This window comes from Falco rusticolus, unplaced genomic scaffold, assembly GCF_015220075.1.
Source record: "Falco rusticolus isolate bFalRus1 unplaced genomic scaffold, bFalRus1.pri scaffold_55_arrow_ctg1, whole genome shotgun sequence".
Classification (NCBI taxonomy): domain Eukaryota; kingdom Metazoa; phylum Chordata; class Aves; order Falconiformes; family Falconidae; genus Falco; species Falco rusticolus.
The window spans coordinates 24,224-38,125 of NW_023618234.1; the positions used below are offsets into that span (position 1 = coordinate 24,224).

The following is a 13,902-nucleotide window of genomic DNA, read 5'->3' on the forward strand; positions in this document are numbered from 1 at the left end:
CTCCGCGTTGCGGGGGATGGGGGCGCAAACGAAGCCCTCTCCTGATTTTGGAGGTAATTAAAAGCTCCCCGAGGGATTTCCACCCCCAAATTTTTAATTCCCGCTGGGACACGCGACCCCCCCCCCTCCCCAAATCGCTGCTGGCGGGCGCAGTGGGCTCATCCGTTTCCTCCATAAGGAAGAAGAGCGTGGCGATCCTCATTTGCATTTAATATTGATTAATATTTTTGTGGGTTTTTTAAATCCTCCACCCGCTGGTTTTCCACCGGCCGTTTCTCCCCCCACCCCACCCCGATTTTTATTTGCGCCGCGATAAAACGAAGCGATTTCTACCCCGTCTCCTTTTCCTCCGTCGGGGAAGATACCTTTTGGCTCGTTAATCCTTCGTCTCAATTAACCACAGGTAATTACAGGGCTCCCTGGGCCTCCTCGCCGGTGTTTTTTAAGTGCCAGGATGGAGATAGATGGATAAAAATAAAAAATAGAACTTCTCTCCCGGAGGTAGATGGATAAAAATCAAAACTCTCTCTCCTCTCCCGGCACTGGGGGAAAAACTTATTCCCCGACAGCCCAACGGATTCTCAGCTCTCCCCCACTCCCTACCGCGGATTCGCCGTCTTAATTACGGTAATTAGCTGCAGGTTGAAGGAGGAACGTTGGCCCAGAGAGGGTGGGGAGCGATGGAGGTGCTGAAGGCAACGGAGAAAGACCCCCGCGACCCCTCGGATCCTCCGAACGCCGGCGCCAAAAGCATCGGGGGGGGGGGGGGGGGGGCGGGGGATGAAAAATACTGGGGGGGGTGGGGGGGGGGTGGGGGCAGCTTTTGGCGATGCCACGTCTCGTCTCCCGGCGCTGAGGAAGGTTGGAATCGCCCGTCGTGTCCGTTTTTCCCCTCCCTCCGCTTCTCCGTCGGCCCTAAAACCGCGTCGAGCCGCGTCTTGGCGTTGCGGAGAAGCGATGTCGGGCCGCGGGAATTTGCGTGGGGTTTTCCTTTTTGCCTGCTGGAAACGGACCAAGGGTTGAAATTTGGGGGTTGGGGGGGGGGGGGGGTGTGAAGGTTGAATCTTTTCTTTTTTTTTTTTTCACACACCCCCCCCCCCCCCCCCCCAGCCTGGGGGAACAGTACTACCGGGATGCCATGGAGCAATGCCACAACTACAACGCGCGGCTCTGCGCCGAGAGGAGCGTCCGCCTCCCTTTCCTCGACTCCCAAACTGGGGTGGCCCAAAGCAACTGCTACATCTGGATGGAAAAACGGCACCGGGGGCCAGGTAGGTCGAGGAAAAACCAGGTGGGGGGGGGGGGGGGGGCGAGGGGGGGCGGCGTTTCGTCCCCTGGCGTCATTTTGGAGGGGTTTTTATTCCAGGTTTAGCCGCCGGGCAGCTTTATTCCTACCCGGCGCGGCGCTGGAGGAAGAAACGCCGCGCTCATCCTCCGGAAGACCCGAGACTTTCCTTCCCTTCCATCAAACCAGGTAAATCCTCCCCACCCCCACTTTCTGCTGGTGGTTTTGGTTTTTTTTGCCCGCGATGATAAAAATGGGGGAGAGGGGGGAGGGTAAACCCCTTCGCCCACCCCCAGACTGGGTGAGGTGGGATCTCCAAGTGCAGCGGCGTTCCCTGATTCTTTTTTTTTTTTTTTTTTTTTTTTTATTATTTTTTACTTTTCCGCTTCTCTTCCCTCCCGGCAGACACGGATCAGACCCTGAAGAAGGAAGGGTTGATCTCTCAGGACGGCAGCAGCCTGGAAGCCCTGTTGAGGACCGATCCCTTGGAGAAACGCGCTCTCCCGGATCCCCGCATCGACGACGACAGCCTGGGCGAGTTCCCCGTCACCAACAGCCGCGCGCGGAAGGTAGGGCAGGGAGAGGGGGGTGGGGGTGGGGGGGCTTCAGCGTCAAAACCCCATTTCCCACCCTCTTCCTCGCCGCGGCGGAAGGATTCGGGATGGATTTGGGGGAGGGGGGGGAAAGGGGATGCTGTCGGCTTTGGGGGGGCTGCCGGAGAGCGGGAGGGCAGGGTTTGGTGCTCCGCCGCGGTGTGGTGGGGAGGGGGGGTCCCTTCCTCACAGGTCGGTTGGAAACCCCGAATTCCTGGGGGAGGGGAGTGTGTGCCCCCAAAATCCAGGGGAGGGGGGTTTGTGCCCCCAAAATCCAGGGGGAGGGGAGTGTGTGCCCCCAAAATCCAGGGGGAGGGGAGTTTGTGCCCCTAAAATCCAGGGGAGGGGAGTTTGTGCCCCTAAAATCCAGGGGAGGGGGGTTTGTGACCCCAAAATTCATGGGGAGGGGGGTTTGTGACCCCAAAATCCAGGGGGAGGGGAGTTTGTGACCCCAAAATTAAGGGGGAGGGGGGTTTGTGCCCCCAAAATTCAGGGGGAGGGGAGTGCGTGGCCCCCAAATTTAGGGTGAGGGGAGTGCGTGCCCCTAAAATCCAGGGGGAGGGGAGTTTGTGCCCCCAAAATTCAGAGGGAGGGGGGTTTGTGCCCCCAAAATCCAGGGGGAGGGGAGTGTGTGCCCCCAAAATTCATGGGGAGGGGAGTTTGTGCCCCTAAAATCCAGGGGAGGGGGGTTTGTGACCCCAAAATTCATGGGGAGGGGGGTTTGTGCCCCCAAAATTAAGGGGGAGGGGAGTTTGTGTCCCCAAAATTCAGAGGGAGGGGAGTTTGTGCCCCCAAAATTAAGGGGGAGGGAGTTTGTGCCCCCAAAATTCATGGGGAGGGGAGTTTGTGCCCCCAAAATTCAGGGGGAGGGGAGTTTGTGCCCCCAAAATTCAGGGGGAGGGGAGTTTGTGCCCCCAAAATTCCAGGAGGAGGGGGGTTTGTGCCCCTGAAATCCAGGGGGAGGGGGGTTTGTGACCCCAAAATCCAGGGGAGGGGAGTTTTTGCCCCCAAAATTAATGGGGAGGGGGTTTTTTTTGTCCCCAAAATCCAGGGGGAGGGGGGTTTGTGCCCCCAAAATTAAGGGGGAGGGGGGTTTTTGCGCCCAAAATCCAGGGGCAGCTTTTTTTCCCTTTCTCTCTATGAAATTTATTTTTTAAAAATGATTTTTTGCCGCCCCGGGAGCGGGAAGGACGCGCAGCCCTGGGACAACAGGCCCCAGAGGGGAAAACAATTAAATTTTACACCTGAAATTAGAGGAATAATTAAGAAAAAAAAAAAACACAAACCAAAAAACAACCCAGCCCCGCGTTTAGCAAGGTGACAAGTGTTTTAATTTCTTTTTTCCATCAATAAACGTGCGCAGGCTTGTTAGAAATCACCGTAATTAGCGCAGCAAAAGCTTCCGAGCTGGAGTTCAGCCAGGGAAAAGGTGATTTGAACAAATTTAACAAATATTTTAGGATTTTTGTTCACACACGCCCCCCTGATTAAGCCCTGCCTGGGGTGAAAAGGGTTTTACGCGGCCGCTAACGACGCAGGGAGCGGGGAAATTTATTGATGAATTTATTTTCCGTGGGATAAAGGAGCTGGGATCCCCCTTCCCTCCCTGGGCTGGATAATTTTGATATTAAAAAAAAAATAATCTGTTTTCCCCTGCCTGGGTGTCTCCACGCCACTTTTGAGCATCATTTCTTTTTTTCTTTTTTTTTTTTTTTTTTTTCCCCCCCAAGCCTCGTTTCTTTCCGACTTTTTTTTTCTTGGCCTGGATTACTCTTTCTCCGAGCGCTTCGCACCATCTGGGGGGGGGGGGGGGGGATAAAAAAAATTTGGGATCCCCCCTCCCCATTTCCCAAAATATTCCGTATTTTTCCCCGCTGTCCCACGAAGGGATCGGGCGGCTGATGGGTGATCTCGCTCCCCAGTTTTTCCCTTTTTTTCCCCTCGATTTCCCGAGGGAATCCTGAGGATTCCTCTGCGATCGCCCCCCCTCCTCTTTTTCCCAGCGGATTCTGGAGCCGGATGATTTTCTGGATGATTTGGATGATGAAGACTATGAGGAAGATACGCCGAAGCGGCGGGGGAAGGGCAAAGCCAAGGTGAGGGGCAGCCCGCTGGATCCTGGCGGTGTTTTGGGGCAGATTCCTGGGAAATCAGACACGTTACCGATGCTGAAACACCCCACCCAGGCGATAAACCCAAAATTCGGGAAAATTCGGGATGTGCATCCCTTCCTGGGCAAGACCCAACAAAAAACACCGCCCCCCCCCCGGGGTGGGGGGTGGGGGGGTGGGACGCTGCTCGTTAGCGGCTAATAAACGTGAGTTGATCACCAAAATCCTCCGGGATCTCATTGGGGTTCTGCCCCTTCCCCAAGCGGGCAAAAAAAGCCAGTGGATCCCGAGGGATCCAGGTTATCCAGGCAGCGCGGCCGTTTGGGACCGTACCCACCGCGGGGCACTGTTGGATCGCGCTGGGCGCTGCCGGGACCCCCCCGCCCCCCCCCCCCCCCCCCCTTCACCCCTCCCCCCCCCCCCGCCACCCCCGGGAATTTTTTTGGGGGGGTCACCGTTTTCCTTCCAACTTGACCTTTTTCCCCTCGTTTTTCCCCAGGGAAAAGGTGTCGGAGGGGCTCGGAAGAAGCTGGATGCGGCGATTTTGGAAGACCGGGATAAACCCTACGCTTGCGACAGTGAGTTTTGCAAATGTTGTTCAAGCCGCGTGGTTTTGGGGTTGGTTTTTTTTGGATTTTTTTGGGGGGGGGATATCTTTCGGGTTATCCGCTGGGATTTGGGGGTTCAACCTTCCAAAAAAAAAAAAAAAAAAAAAGGGGAAATTTCCGCATCTGGGGGAGGGTTTTTTTTTGGAAGCCCTTGGATTTTTCCGATGGTTGAAGATGGCTGGAGTTTTCCCACCGGGAAAGGAAAAAAATCCCTAAAACATCCCTAAAAATGAGGATAAACCTCTCCCCATCTTGCCAGCACCCCTGCGGAGGGGGAAAACACCCCCATCCCCGTTTTTCCAGTTGGATCTGTAGCCATGGGACTGGTTTGGAAGCCGGCCGTAGCCCCCCCCGCCCCCCCCCCATCCATCCCTGCCCCTTGTTAACGTGCCTCGTTAAAAGCCGCTTTAATGAGTTTATCGCGTGCGCTGGTCCCGCTCTGCGTAAAAAAATAAATATTTCTCAGCTGCGAGGGCAGGGATTTTATTTCTGAAGCCGTGGCCTGATGCTTCCTCTTCCAGCTGGAGTAAGGGAAGGGAAATAAATTTTAAAAAAGAAATTAAAAAATGAAAAAAAAAATGGAATTTTTGAGGGCAAACGGGGCAAAAAAACAGGCAAGGCTTTAAACCAACCTTTCTTTCTTCTTCCTCCTGTCCTGCTAGAGCTGCCACCAGCTTCTCCCCACCCCCCCCCCCCCCCAAATCCCACCCCCCCTTTCCCAGGAGCTGTGTTTTTCCTCCTTTTTTTTTTTTTTTTATTTTTTTATTTTTTTTTATTTTTCCTCGTTTTTTCGAAGAGTCCGCTGGGTGCGTGTGCGTGTGCGTGTGCGTTTTTCTCACGACTCTCTTTCTGTGTTTCAGATAGTTACAAACAAAAGCATACCTTGAAACCTCCCGATCGAGGTAGTCCACTCTCTCTCTGCTTTTTTGATTTCCTTCCTGCCTTTTCCTCCTCCCGAAAACGTTAGATGGATCCATAATTTTAATTTTTTTTATTTTTTTTTTTTTTTTTTTCGGGGAGGGGAATGGGGAGGGATTGGGGGGTGGGGGGAGGGGGGGTGGGGGTGGCGCGGGGCTGGCCACTGGAGAAGCCAAAGGCCACCGGAGCGACGTCAAAGCCGGCCAGCGGGACTCGCCACCTTCTCTCCAGGTTCTCCTGACCCTTTTCCAGCAGGGAAGAGCGGTTGGGGCAGAAGGAAAACAAGGATTAATCCTCCCCTCCCCCACCCCACTGGGAAAAAAAACAAAAAACAAAAAACCTAAAAAACCCCCAAAAACCGAAAACCCACTGCGTTTCCACCACATCCCATCCCCCCGGTGACGTGCCGCCTTCCTTGGGAGATGCCAGACTTGCCGCTTTTGTTTAAAAACCCCCAAAATCAACCCAAACAATTTCTTTTTAGTTTTAAAAAATCCCCTCCCCCAACTGCAGGTTGTAGGTGGGATGTCGGCGAGCCGAGCTCCGTCGTGGCGGCGACTCCTCTTCCTCGTTGGGGAGGAAAAAATTCGATTTGTGTTTAAATATCGACCTCCTGGGGTATTTTTTTTTGGGGGGGGGGGGGGAAACATCGATTTTTGGAGCGGGGGGAGGGGAGAAACGGCCGCCTGCCAGCTCCGCGTGGCTGCTCACGGGGCCGACCCCGTCCTGCCCTCGCATGGCTCCGGAAAAATGGAATTTGGTGTAATAAGGTTGTAATTGCTGTTTTTCAGGGTTTTTTCCCCCTTTTCCAGCCTCTCCGTCCCTGCCGACGCTGGGTGTTACCCCTGGGATGCTGAGCATCCCCCGGGGCACTTGATCCTGGCTGGATTTTGGGGATTTTCCCCCCAAAAGATCGTCAACGCCGGGTGTTATCCCTGGGATCCCGAGCATCCCCCGGGGCGCTTGATCCTTGGGGGATTTTGGGGGATTTTCCCCCAAAAAACAGCCGATGCCGGGTGTTATCCCTGGGATCCCGAGCATCCCCCAGGGCGCTTGATCCTGGGTGGATTTTGGGGGATTTTCCCCCAAAAAAACGGCCAATGCCAGGTGTTATCCCTGGGATCCTGAGCATCCCCCAGAGCGCTTGATCCTTGGGGGATTTTGGGGGATTTTCCCCCAAAAAATCGTCAACGCCCGGTGTTATCCCTGGGATGCTGAGCATCCCCCGGGGCGCTTGATCCTGGGTGGATTTTGGGGGATTTTCCCCAAAAAAAGCGCCAACACCAGGTGTTACCCCTGGGATGCTGAGCATCCCCCGGGGCACTTGATCCTGGCTGGATTTTGGGGGATTTTCCCCCCAAAAAAGCATCGACGCCAGGTGTTATCCCTGGGATGCTGAGCATCCCCCGGAGCGCTTGATCCTTGGGGGATTTTGGGGGATTTTCCCCCAAAAAATCGTCAACGCCGGGTGTTATCCCTGGGATCCCAAGCATCCCCCAGGGCACTTGATCCTTGGGGGATTTTGGGGGATTTTCCCCAAAAAAACGGCCAATGCCGGGTGTTATCCCTGGGATGCTGAGCATCCCCGGGGCGCTTGATCCTGGGTGGATTTTGGGGGATTTTCCCCCAAAAAATCGCCGATGCCAGGTGTTACCCCTGGGATACTGAGCATCCCCCGGGGCGCTTGATCCTTGGGGGATTTTAGGGGATTTTCCCCCAAAAAAGCGCCGACGCCGGGTGTTATCCCTGGGATCCTGAGCATCCTCCAAGGGCGCTTGATCCTTGGTAGATTTTGGGGGATTTTCCCCCAAAAAAAGCGCCAATGCCGGGTGTTACCCCTGGGATGCTGAGCATCCCCCGGGGCACTTGATCCTGGGTGGATTTTGGGGGATTTTCCCCCCAAAAAACGGCCAACGCCGGGTGTTATCCCTGGGATCCTGAGCATCCCCCGGAGCGCTTGATCCTTGGGGGGGTTTGGGGGATTTTCCCCCAAAAAATCGTCAACGCCGGGTGTTATCCCTGGGGGATCCCGAGCATCCCCCAGGGCGCTTGATCCTGGGTGGATTTGGGGGGATTTTCCCTCAAAAAAGCACCAACGCCGGGTGTTATCCCTGGGATGCTGAGCATCCCCCGGGGCACTTGATCCTGGGTGGATTTGGGGGGATTTTCCCCCAAAAAAAGCATCGACGCCAGGTGTTATCCCTGGGATCCTGATCATCCCCCAGGGCGCTTGATCCTGGGTGGATTTTGGGGGATTTTCCCCCCAAAATAAAAAAATCGGTTTTCCCATCGTGCAGGTTGAAATGCGGCGGAATTTTGTCCCACCGCTTTAGGAAATGGATTTTTTGGGTGGGAAATGTGGGGTTTTTCCGACCGGATTTTTGCCCATTGGGATCGACCCCCCCCCCCACCCCCCCCCCAGCCTGGTTCTGCTCCCGTTCCCAGGATTTTACGCGCCGGCGGTGTCTGGCCGCGGCGGTGTGGGTCCCTCGCCCGACCGGCTGCACGCGGGATGCGCCGGGAAGGCAGCGATGCTTCCCCGGCTCCGAGCCGGGATGTCCCACCCCTGCCCCAGGTGATTCCCAGCTGCTTTGAATAAATTCCAGGGGTTTGGGTTTTTTTGGTTTTTTTTTTTTTAATTTTTTAATTTTTAAAAAATATTATTTTTTAGTATTATTTTCTATTTTATTTTTTCATTTTAAATTATTATAAAGATTTCATGCTAAAGTATTATAAAAATATCAACTTTTTAATCTTACTTTATTATTTAATTTTTTAAATAGTCTTTAAATTATTATACAAACTTTATGCTAAATATTATAAAAGTATTAATTTTAAAATATCAAATCATTAGTATTTTTATTTTATTTTTTATGTTTTTTAAATTATTAAAACTTTATACTAAGAGTATTATTAAAACTATTAACTTTTAAATAGTAATTCCTTGTTGTTACTTATTTTGCTTTTAAATTATAAAAATTTTATACTAAGGATATTATAAAAATAGTGAATTTTTAAATGTTAAATTTTTATTATTGTTTCTATTTTATTTTAAATATTTTTCAAATTATAAAAATTTTGTACTAAAAATGTTAAAATATACAATTTTTAAATATCATTTTATCATTATTATTTTTACATCTCTTTTAAAATTATGAAAATCTACACTAAATAGTATTTAAAATATTAATTTTCAAATATTGACTGTTTTGATTTTAATTTTAAAATTTATATTAAAGATATTAAATTTTAAATATTTTTATTTATTTAAATTTTATACTAAATTTATTTACATTTTATACCAAAATTTTATGCATTGTTTTAAAATATTAGCTCTTATTTCATCTTTAGGTTATTATAAAAATTTAATACCAAAATATAAATAATAATTTAAAAAATATTTTTTTATCATTTTTATTTTATTTTTAATAAAATTCAGTTCGTGAAAATTGTATAGTCACAATGTAAGAATATTGATTTTTTAAATAGTAACTTTTTTTTAAATTTTTTTTTTTTTTTTTTTTTAAATAAATCTGTTTGGGGGGGGGGGAGGGGCAGCAGCCACCTGTGCCCGGAGCCCGGAACCGGTGGCTGCTGTTTGCCGCGGGGAATTCTCTCCTCCCGCCGGGAACCCGCTGATATTTTTCCCGTTTTTTCCGTAGTTTGCGGGAAACGCTACAAGAACCGGCGGTGCTTGAGCTACCACTACGCCCCACTCCCCACCTGGCGAGGAAGAGGGCGACGGGAACGGAGGATTCCCAGCCCCCACCACCCCGTCTCGCAGCGCTCGAGGAGCAGAAGTGTAAGTGCGACGCCTCCCCATCCCACGGCGGGGAACAAAAAAAAAAAATTTGGAAAAAAAAACGGGAAAAAAATCCCTCCAGCGCAGCGCCGGCAGCGCGTCTGTGTCCCCACCACGCGCCGGCGGCGCACGCGGGCATCGCCCCCCGCGCCTCACGGGCGTCGGGATTTCCTTCCTGGAAGTGGGTTTTTCCCCTCGGCCACACGCGGATAGGAATTTTTCCTGGTGCTGATCCTGTCTTTCCCATTTTTTTTTTTTTTTTTATTTTTTTTTTTTTATTTTTTTTCATTTTTCCAGCCAAAAAAGGACCCGACGGTTTAGCTTTGCCCAACAACTACTGCGACTTCTGCCTGGGAGACTCCAAAATCAACAAGAAGACGGGGCAGCGGAGGAGCTGGTGTCGTGCTCCGATGCGGGCGATCAGGTACGGAGGGAAAACCAACCCCCGCCCCAGCGGCGCCAGCCGAACCTTCCGTGGCGTCTCCGCCCGCCCGGGGGAGCCGGGGATTGGGGTTGGAGCTGGGGGAGAGGTGGGTTCTCCTGCCCGCCCTGCTGCCTGCCGCCCTGCCTGCTCCCTGCCTGCCCTGCCTGCCCTGCCTGCTGCGTGCCCTGCCTGCTGCCTGCCCTGCCTGCTCCCTGCCCTGCCTGCCCTGCCTGCCCTGCCTGCCCTGCGTGCCCTGCCTGCCCTGCCTGCACTGTGTGCCCTGCCTGCTGCCTGCCCTGCCTGCCCTGCCTGCCCTGCCTGCTGCGTGCCCTGCCTGCTGCGTGCCCTGCCTGCCCTGCCTGCTGCGTGCCCTGCCTGCCCTGCCCTGCTGCCATGCCCTGCCTGCCCTGCCAGCCCTGCCTTCCTCCCTGCCCTGCTGCCTGCTGCCTGCCTGCCTGCCTGCCTGCCTGCCCTGCCATGCGTCTGCCTGCCCTGCCTGCCCTGCCCTGCCCGCACTGCCTGCCCTGCCTGCCCTGCCTGCCCTGCCTGCTCTGCCTGCCCTGCCTGCCTGCCTTCCTGCCTGCCTGCCTGCTGCCTTCCTGCCTTCCCCCTGCTGCCCTCCCCTGCCTGCCCTGCCTGCCTGCCTGCCCTGCCTGCTGTGTGCCCTGCCTGCCCTGCCTGCGCTGTGTGCCCTGCCTGCTGTGTGCCCTGCCTGCCCTGCCCTGCCTGCCCTGCCTGCCCTGCCTGCCCTGCCAGCCCTGCCTTCCTCCCCTGCCCTGCCTGCCCTGCCTGCCCTGCCCTGCCTGCCCTGCCCTGCCTCTGCCTGCCCTGCCCTGCCTGCCCTGCCTGCCCTGCCTTCCTGCCCTGCCCTGCCTGCCCTGCCTTCCTGCCTTCCTCCCCTGCCTGCCCTGCCTGCCCTGCCTTCCTGCCTTCCTCCCCTGCCACCCTGCCCTGCCCTGCCTGCCTGCCCTGCTGCCTGCCCTGCCCTGCCTGCCCTGCCTGCCTTCCTGCCTGCCCTGCCTGCCTGCCCTGCCTGCCTGCCTGCCTGCCTGCTCTGCCTGCTGCCCTGCCCTGCCTGCCTGCCCTCCCTGCCTGCCCTGCCTTCCTGCTGCCTGCTCTGCCTGCTGCCCTGCCCTGCCCTGCCCTGCCTGCCGCTGCCCCTGCCAGCCCTGCCTGCCCTGCCTGCCAGCCTGCCTGCCTGCCCTGCCCTGCCTGCCCTGCCTGCCTGCCTGCCTTGCCCTCTTCCCTGCCTGCCTTGCCCTTCCCCTGCCTGCCCTGCCTGCCCTGCCTGCCCTGCAGCCCTGCCTGCCCTGCGGCCCTGCCTGCCTGCATGCTTGCTGCCCTGCCCTGCCTGCCCTGCCTGCTCTGCCTGCCTGCCCTGCCCTGCCTTCCTGCCTTCCTCCCCTGCCCGCCCTGCCTGCCCTGCCTGCCCTGCCTTTGCCTTCCTCCCCTGCCCACCGCGCCCTGCCTGCCCTGCCTGCCCTGCGCTGCCTGCCTGCTGCCTGCCCTGCTCTGCCCTGCCTGCTGCTGCCCTGCCTGCCTGCCCTGCCTGCTGCTGCCTGCCTGCTGCCTGCCTGCCTGCCCTCCCTGCCTGCCCTGCCTTCCTGCCTGCCTGCTCTGCCTGCCTGCCTGCCTGCCCTGCCTGCCTGCCCTGCCTGCCCTGCTGCCAGCCCTGCCTGCCCTGCCTGCCTGCCATGCCCTGCCTGCCTGCCCTGCTGCCTTGCCTCTTCCCTGCTGCCTTGCCTCTTCCCTGCCTGCCCTGCCTGCCCTGCCTGCCCTGCGCGCCCTGCCTGCCCTGCCTGCCCTGCCTGCCCTGCCTGCCCTGCCTGCCCTGCCCTGCCTTCCTGCCTGCTGCCGCTGCCCTGCTTCCTGCCGCCCTGCCTGCCTGCCTGCCTGCCCTGCCCTGCCCTGCCTTCCTCCCCTGCCTGCCTGCCTGCCCTGCCTGCTGCCTTCCTCCCCTGCCTGCCCTGCCTGCCCTGCCTGCCCTGCCTTCCTGCCCTGCCGCCTGCCCTGCCTGCCTGCCCTGCCTGCCCTGCCCGCCCTGCCCTCACCGCTGTCCTGCCGCTCGCAGGGCACCCCTCCTGCCTGCAGTTCACCCGGTGATGATGGCGGCCGTCAAGACGTACCGCTGGCAGTGCATCGAGTGCAAGTGCTGCAACATCTGCGGCACCTCCGAGAACGACGTGAGTGACCCCGGGGCCTGGCGCCCCCCCACAGGCCGGGGGGTGCGGCAGAGCGTTTTTGGGGGGAAATCGTCATATTTAATAACCGGTGGGAGACACAGGCTTTCGGGGGGAAACGTTTGGAATTTTAACAGTTGTAGGACACGGGAGAGGATTTGGGGGGGAATTTTGGAATTTAACAGGTTGTAGGATGCAGGAGAAAATTGGGGGGGGAAATCTTTGGAATTTTAACAATTTGTAGGACACCAGAGAGTCTTTTTGGGGGAAATCTTTGGAATTTTAACAGTTTGTAGGACACAGGAAAGGTTTTTCGGGGGAAATCTTTGGAATTTTAACAGTCTGTAGGACACCAGAGAGTTTTTTTGGGGGAAATCTTTGGAATTTAACAATCTGTGAGACACCAGAGAGGTTTTTGGGGGGAAATCTTTGGAATTCAACAATCTGTGAGACACCAGAGAGGTTTTTGGGGGGAAATCTTTGGAATTTAACAATCTGTGAGACACCAGAGAGGTTTTTTGGGGGAAATCTTTGGAATTTTAACAATCTGTGAGACACCAGAGAGGTTTTTGGGGGAAATCTTTGGAATTTAACAATCTGTGAGACACCAGAGGTCTTTTGGGGGAAATCTTGGAATTTAACAATCTGTGAGACACAGAGAGGTTTTTTGGGGGGAAATCTTTGGAATTTAACAATCTGTGAGACACCAGAGAGGTTTTTTGGGGGAAATCTTTGGAATTTAACAATCTGTGAGACACAGAGAGGTTTTGGGGGGAATCTTTGGAATTTTAACAGTTTGTAGGACACAGGGGAGGTTTTTTGGGGGAAATCTTTGGACTTTTAACGGTCTGTGAGACACCAGAGAGTTTTTTTGGGGGGAAATCTTTGGGATTTAACAATCTGTGAGACACCAGAGAGGCTTTTTTGGGGGAAATCTTTGGATTTTAACAGTTTGTGGGACACAGGGGAGGTTCTTCTGGGGAAAATCTTGGACTTTTATGGTCTGTGAGACACCAGAGAGTCTTTTGGGGGAAAATCTTGGGATTTAAGTCTGTAAGACACAGGAGAGGTTCTTTGGGGAAAATCTTTGGGGTTTAACAGTCTGTGAGACCAGAGAGGCTTTTTGGGGGAAATTTTGGACTTTAAACAGCCTGTGGGGCATGGAGAGTCTTTCTGGGGAGAAATCTTGGGTTTTAACAGTCTGTAGGACACAGAAGAGTTTTTTTGGGTGGAATCTTTGGGATTAACAGTCTGTGGGACACGGAGAGGCGTTTTGGGGGAAAACTTTGGGCTTTAATAGTCTGTCGAACGCGGCAAATCTTTTTTTTGGGGGGGGGGGGTGGAACTTTATGCTTTTGGTAGTCGGAGGGCACGGCGATGTTTCTGGTCGCTCCACTGGAGCTTGGAGGACACCAGAGAGGGACCTTCGTCCCTCCCCACTCGGTCCCCTCCCCCCTTGTCCTTAAGCCAAGGCCACGTTGAATCATCCGAATTTTTCCCCCCCACCCCCTCGACACAGGACCAGCTGCTCTTCTGCGACGACTGCGACCGCGGCTACCACATGTACTGCCTGACCCCCCCATGTCGGAGCCCCCGAGGTGAGTGCCGCCCTCCCCCCTCACATGAGCCAAAACAAGCAGAATTCAGCCCAAAAAAATATTTCCCCACCGTGTGGCCCCCCTCCCCTTTCTGCCCATGGTTTTGGGGGCAGTCGTGGGTTTGGCACGTCGTGATCGTTCTGGCTCTTCCCTGATTATTCTCCCAAGTGGGGGAAAAATATTTTTCCTGCCCCAAAATCCATCCCTGAGCCCCAAAATCCATCCTGACGCCCCAAAATCCATCCCTGACGCCCCAAATGATTCTGGAGCAGTGGAAAAGCCGGGAGGGATTGCTCTTCTTCTCCTCTTCCTCCACCCGTCTTGTGCTGTACGAAGCAAAAAAAAATAATAAATATATAGAAAAAAAAAATAAAAAAAAAAAA

General features: G+C 54.3%; 1 protein-coding gene and 1 long non-coding RNA gene across 2 annotated transcripts in view; both read left to right on the plus strand.

Annotated features, from left to right (window-relative positions):
- LOC119142131 (zinc finger protein ubi-d4-like) overlaps positions 1 to 13,902 on the plus strand; it is a 31,281-nt gene that overhangs the window by 4,045 nt on the left and 13,334 nt on the right. The window contains 11 exon segments of the mRNA XM_037374854.1: positions 1,111 to 1,271; positions 1,367 to 1,474; positions 1,691 to 1,854; positions 3,882 to 3,974; positions 4,489 to 4,567; positions 5,458 to 5,499; positions 9,178 to 9,227; positions 9,230 to 9,317; positions 9,615 to 9,741; positions 11,813 to 11,924; positions 13,441 to 13,519. Coding sequence (XP_037230751.1) covers positions 1,111 to 1,271; positions 1,367 to 1,474; positions 1,691 to 1,854; positions 3,882 to 3,974; positions 4,489 to 4,567; positions 5,458 to 5,499; positions 9,178 to 9,227; positions 9,230 to 9,317; positions 9,615 to 9,741; positions 11,813 to 11,924; positions 13,441 to 13,519 — 1,103 coding nt within the window.
- On the plus strand, positions 12,128 to 12,897 carry LOC119142134. Its single transcript, XR_005102166.1, has 3 exons — positions 12,128 to 12,534; positions 12,582 to 12,635; positions 12,736 to 12,897. It is a non-coding gene; the product is annotated as an uncharacterized LOC119142134 (long non-coding RNA).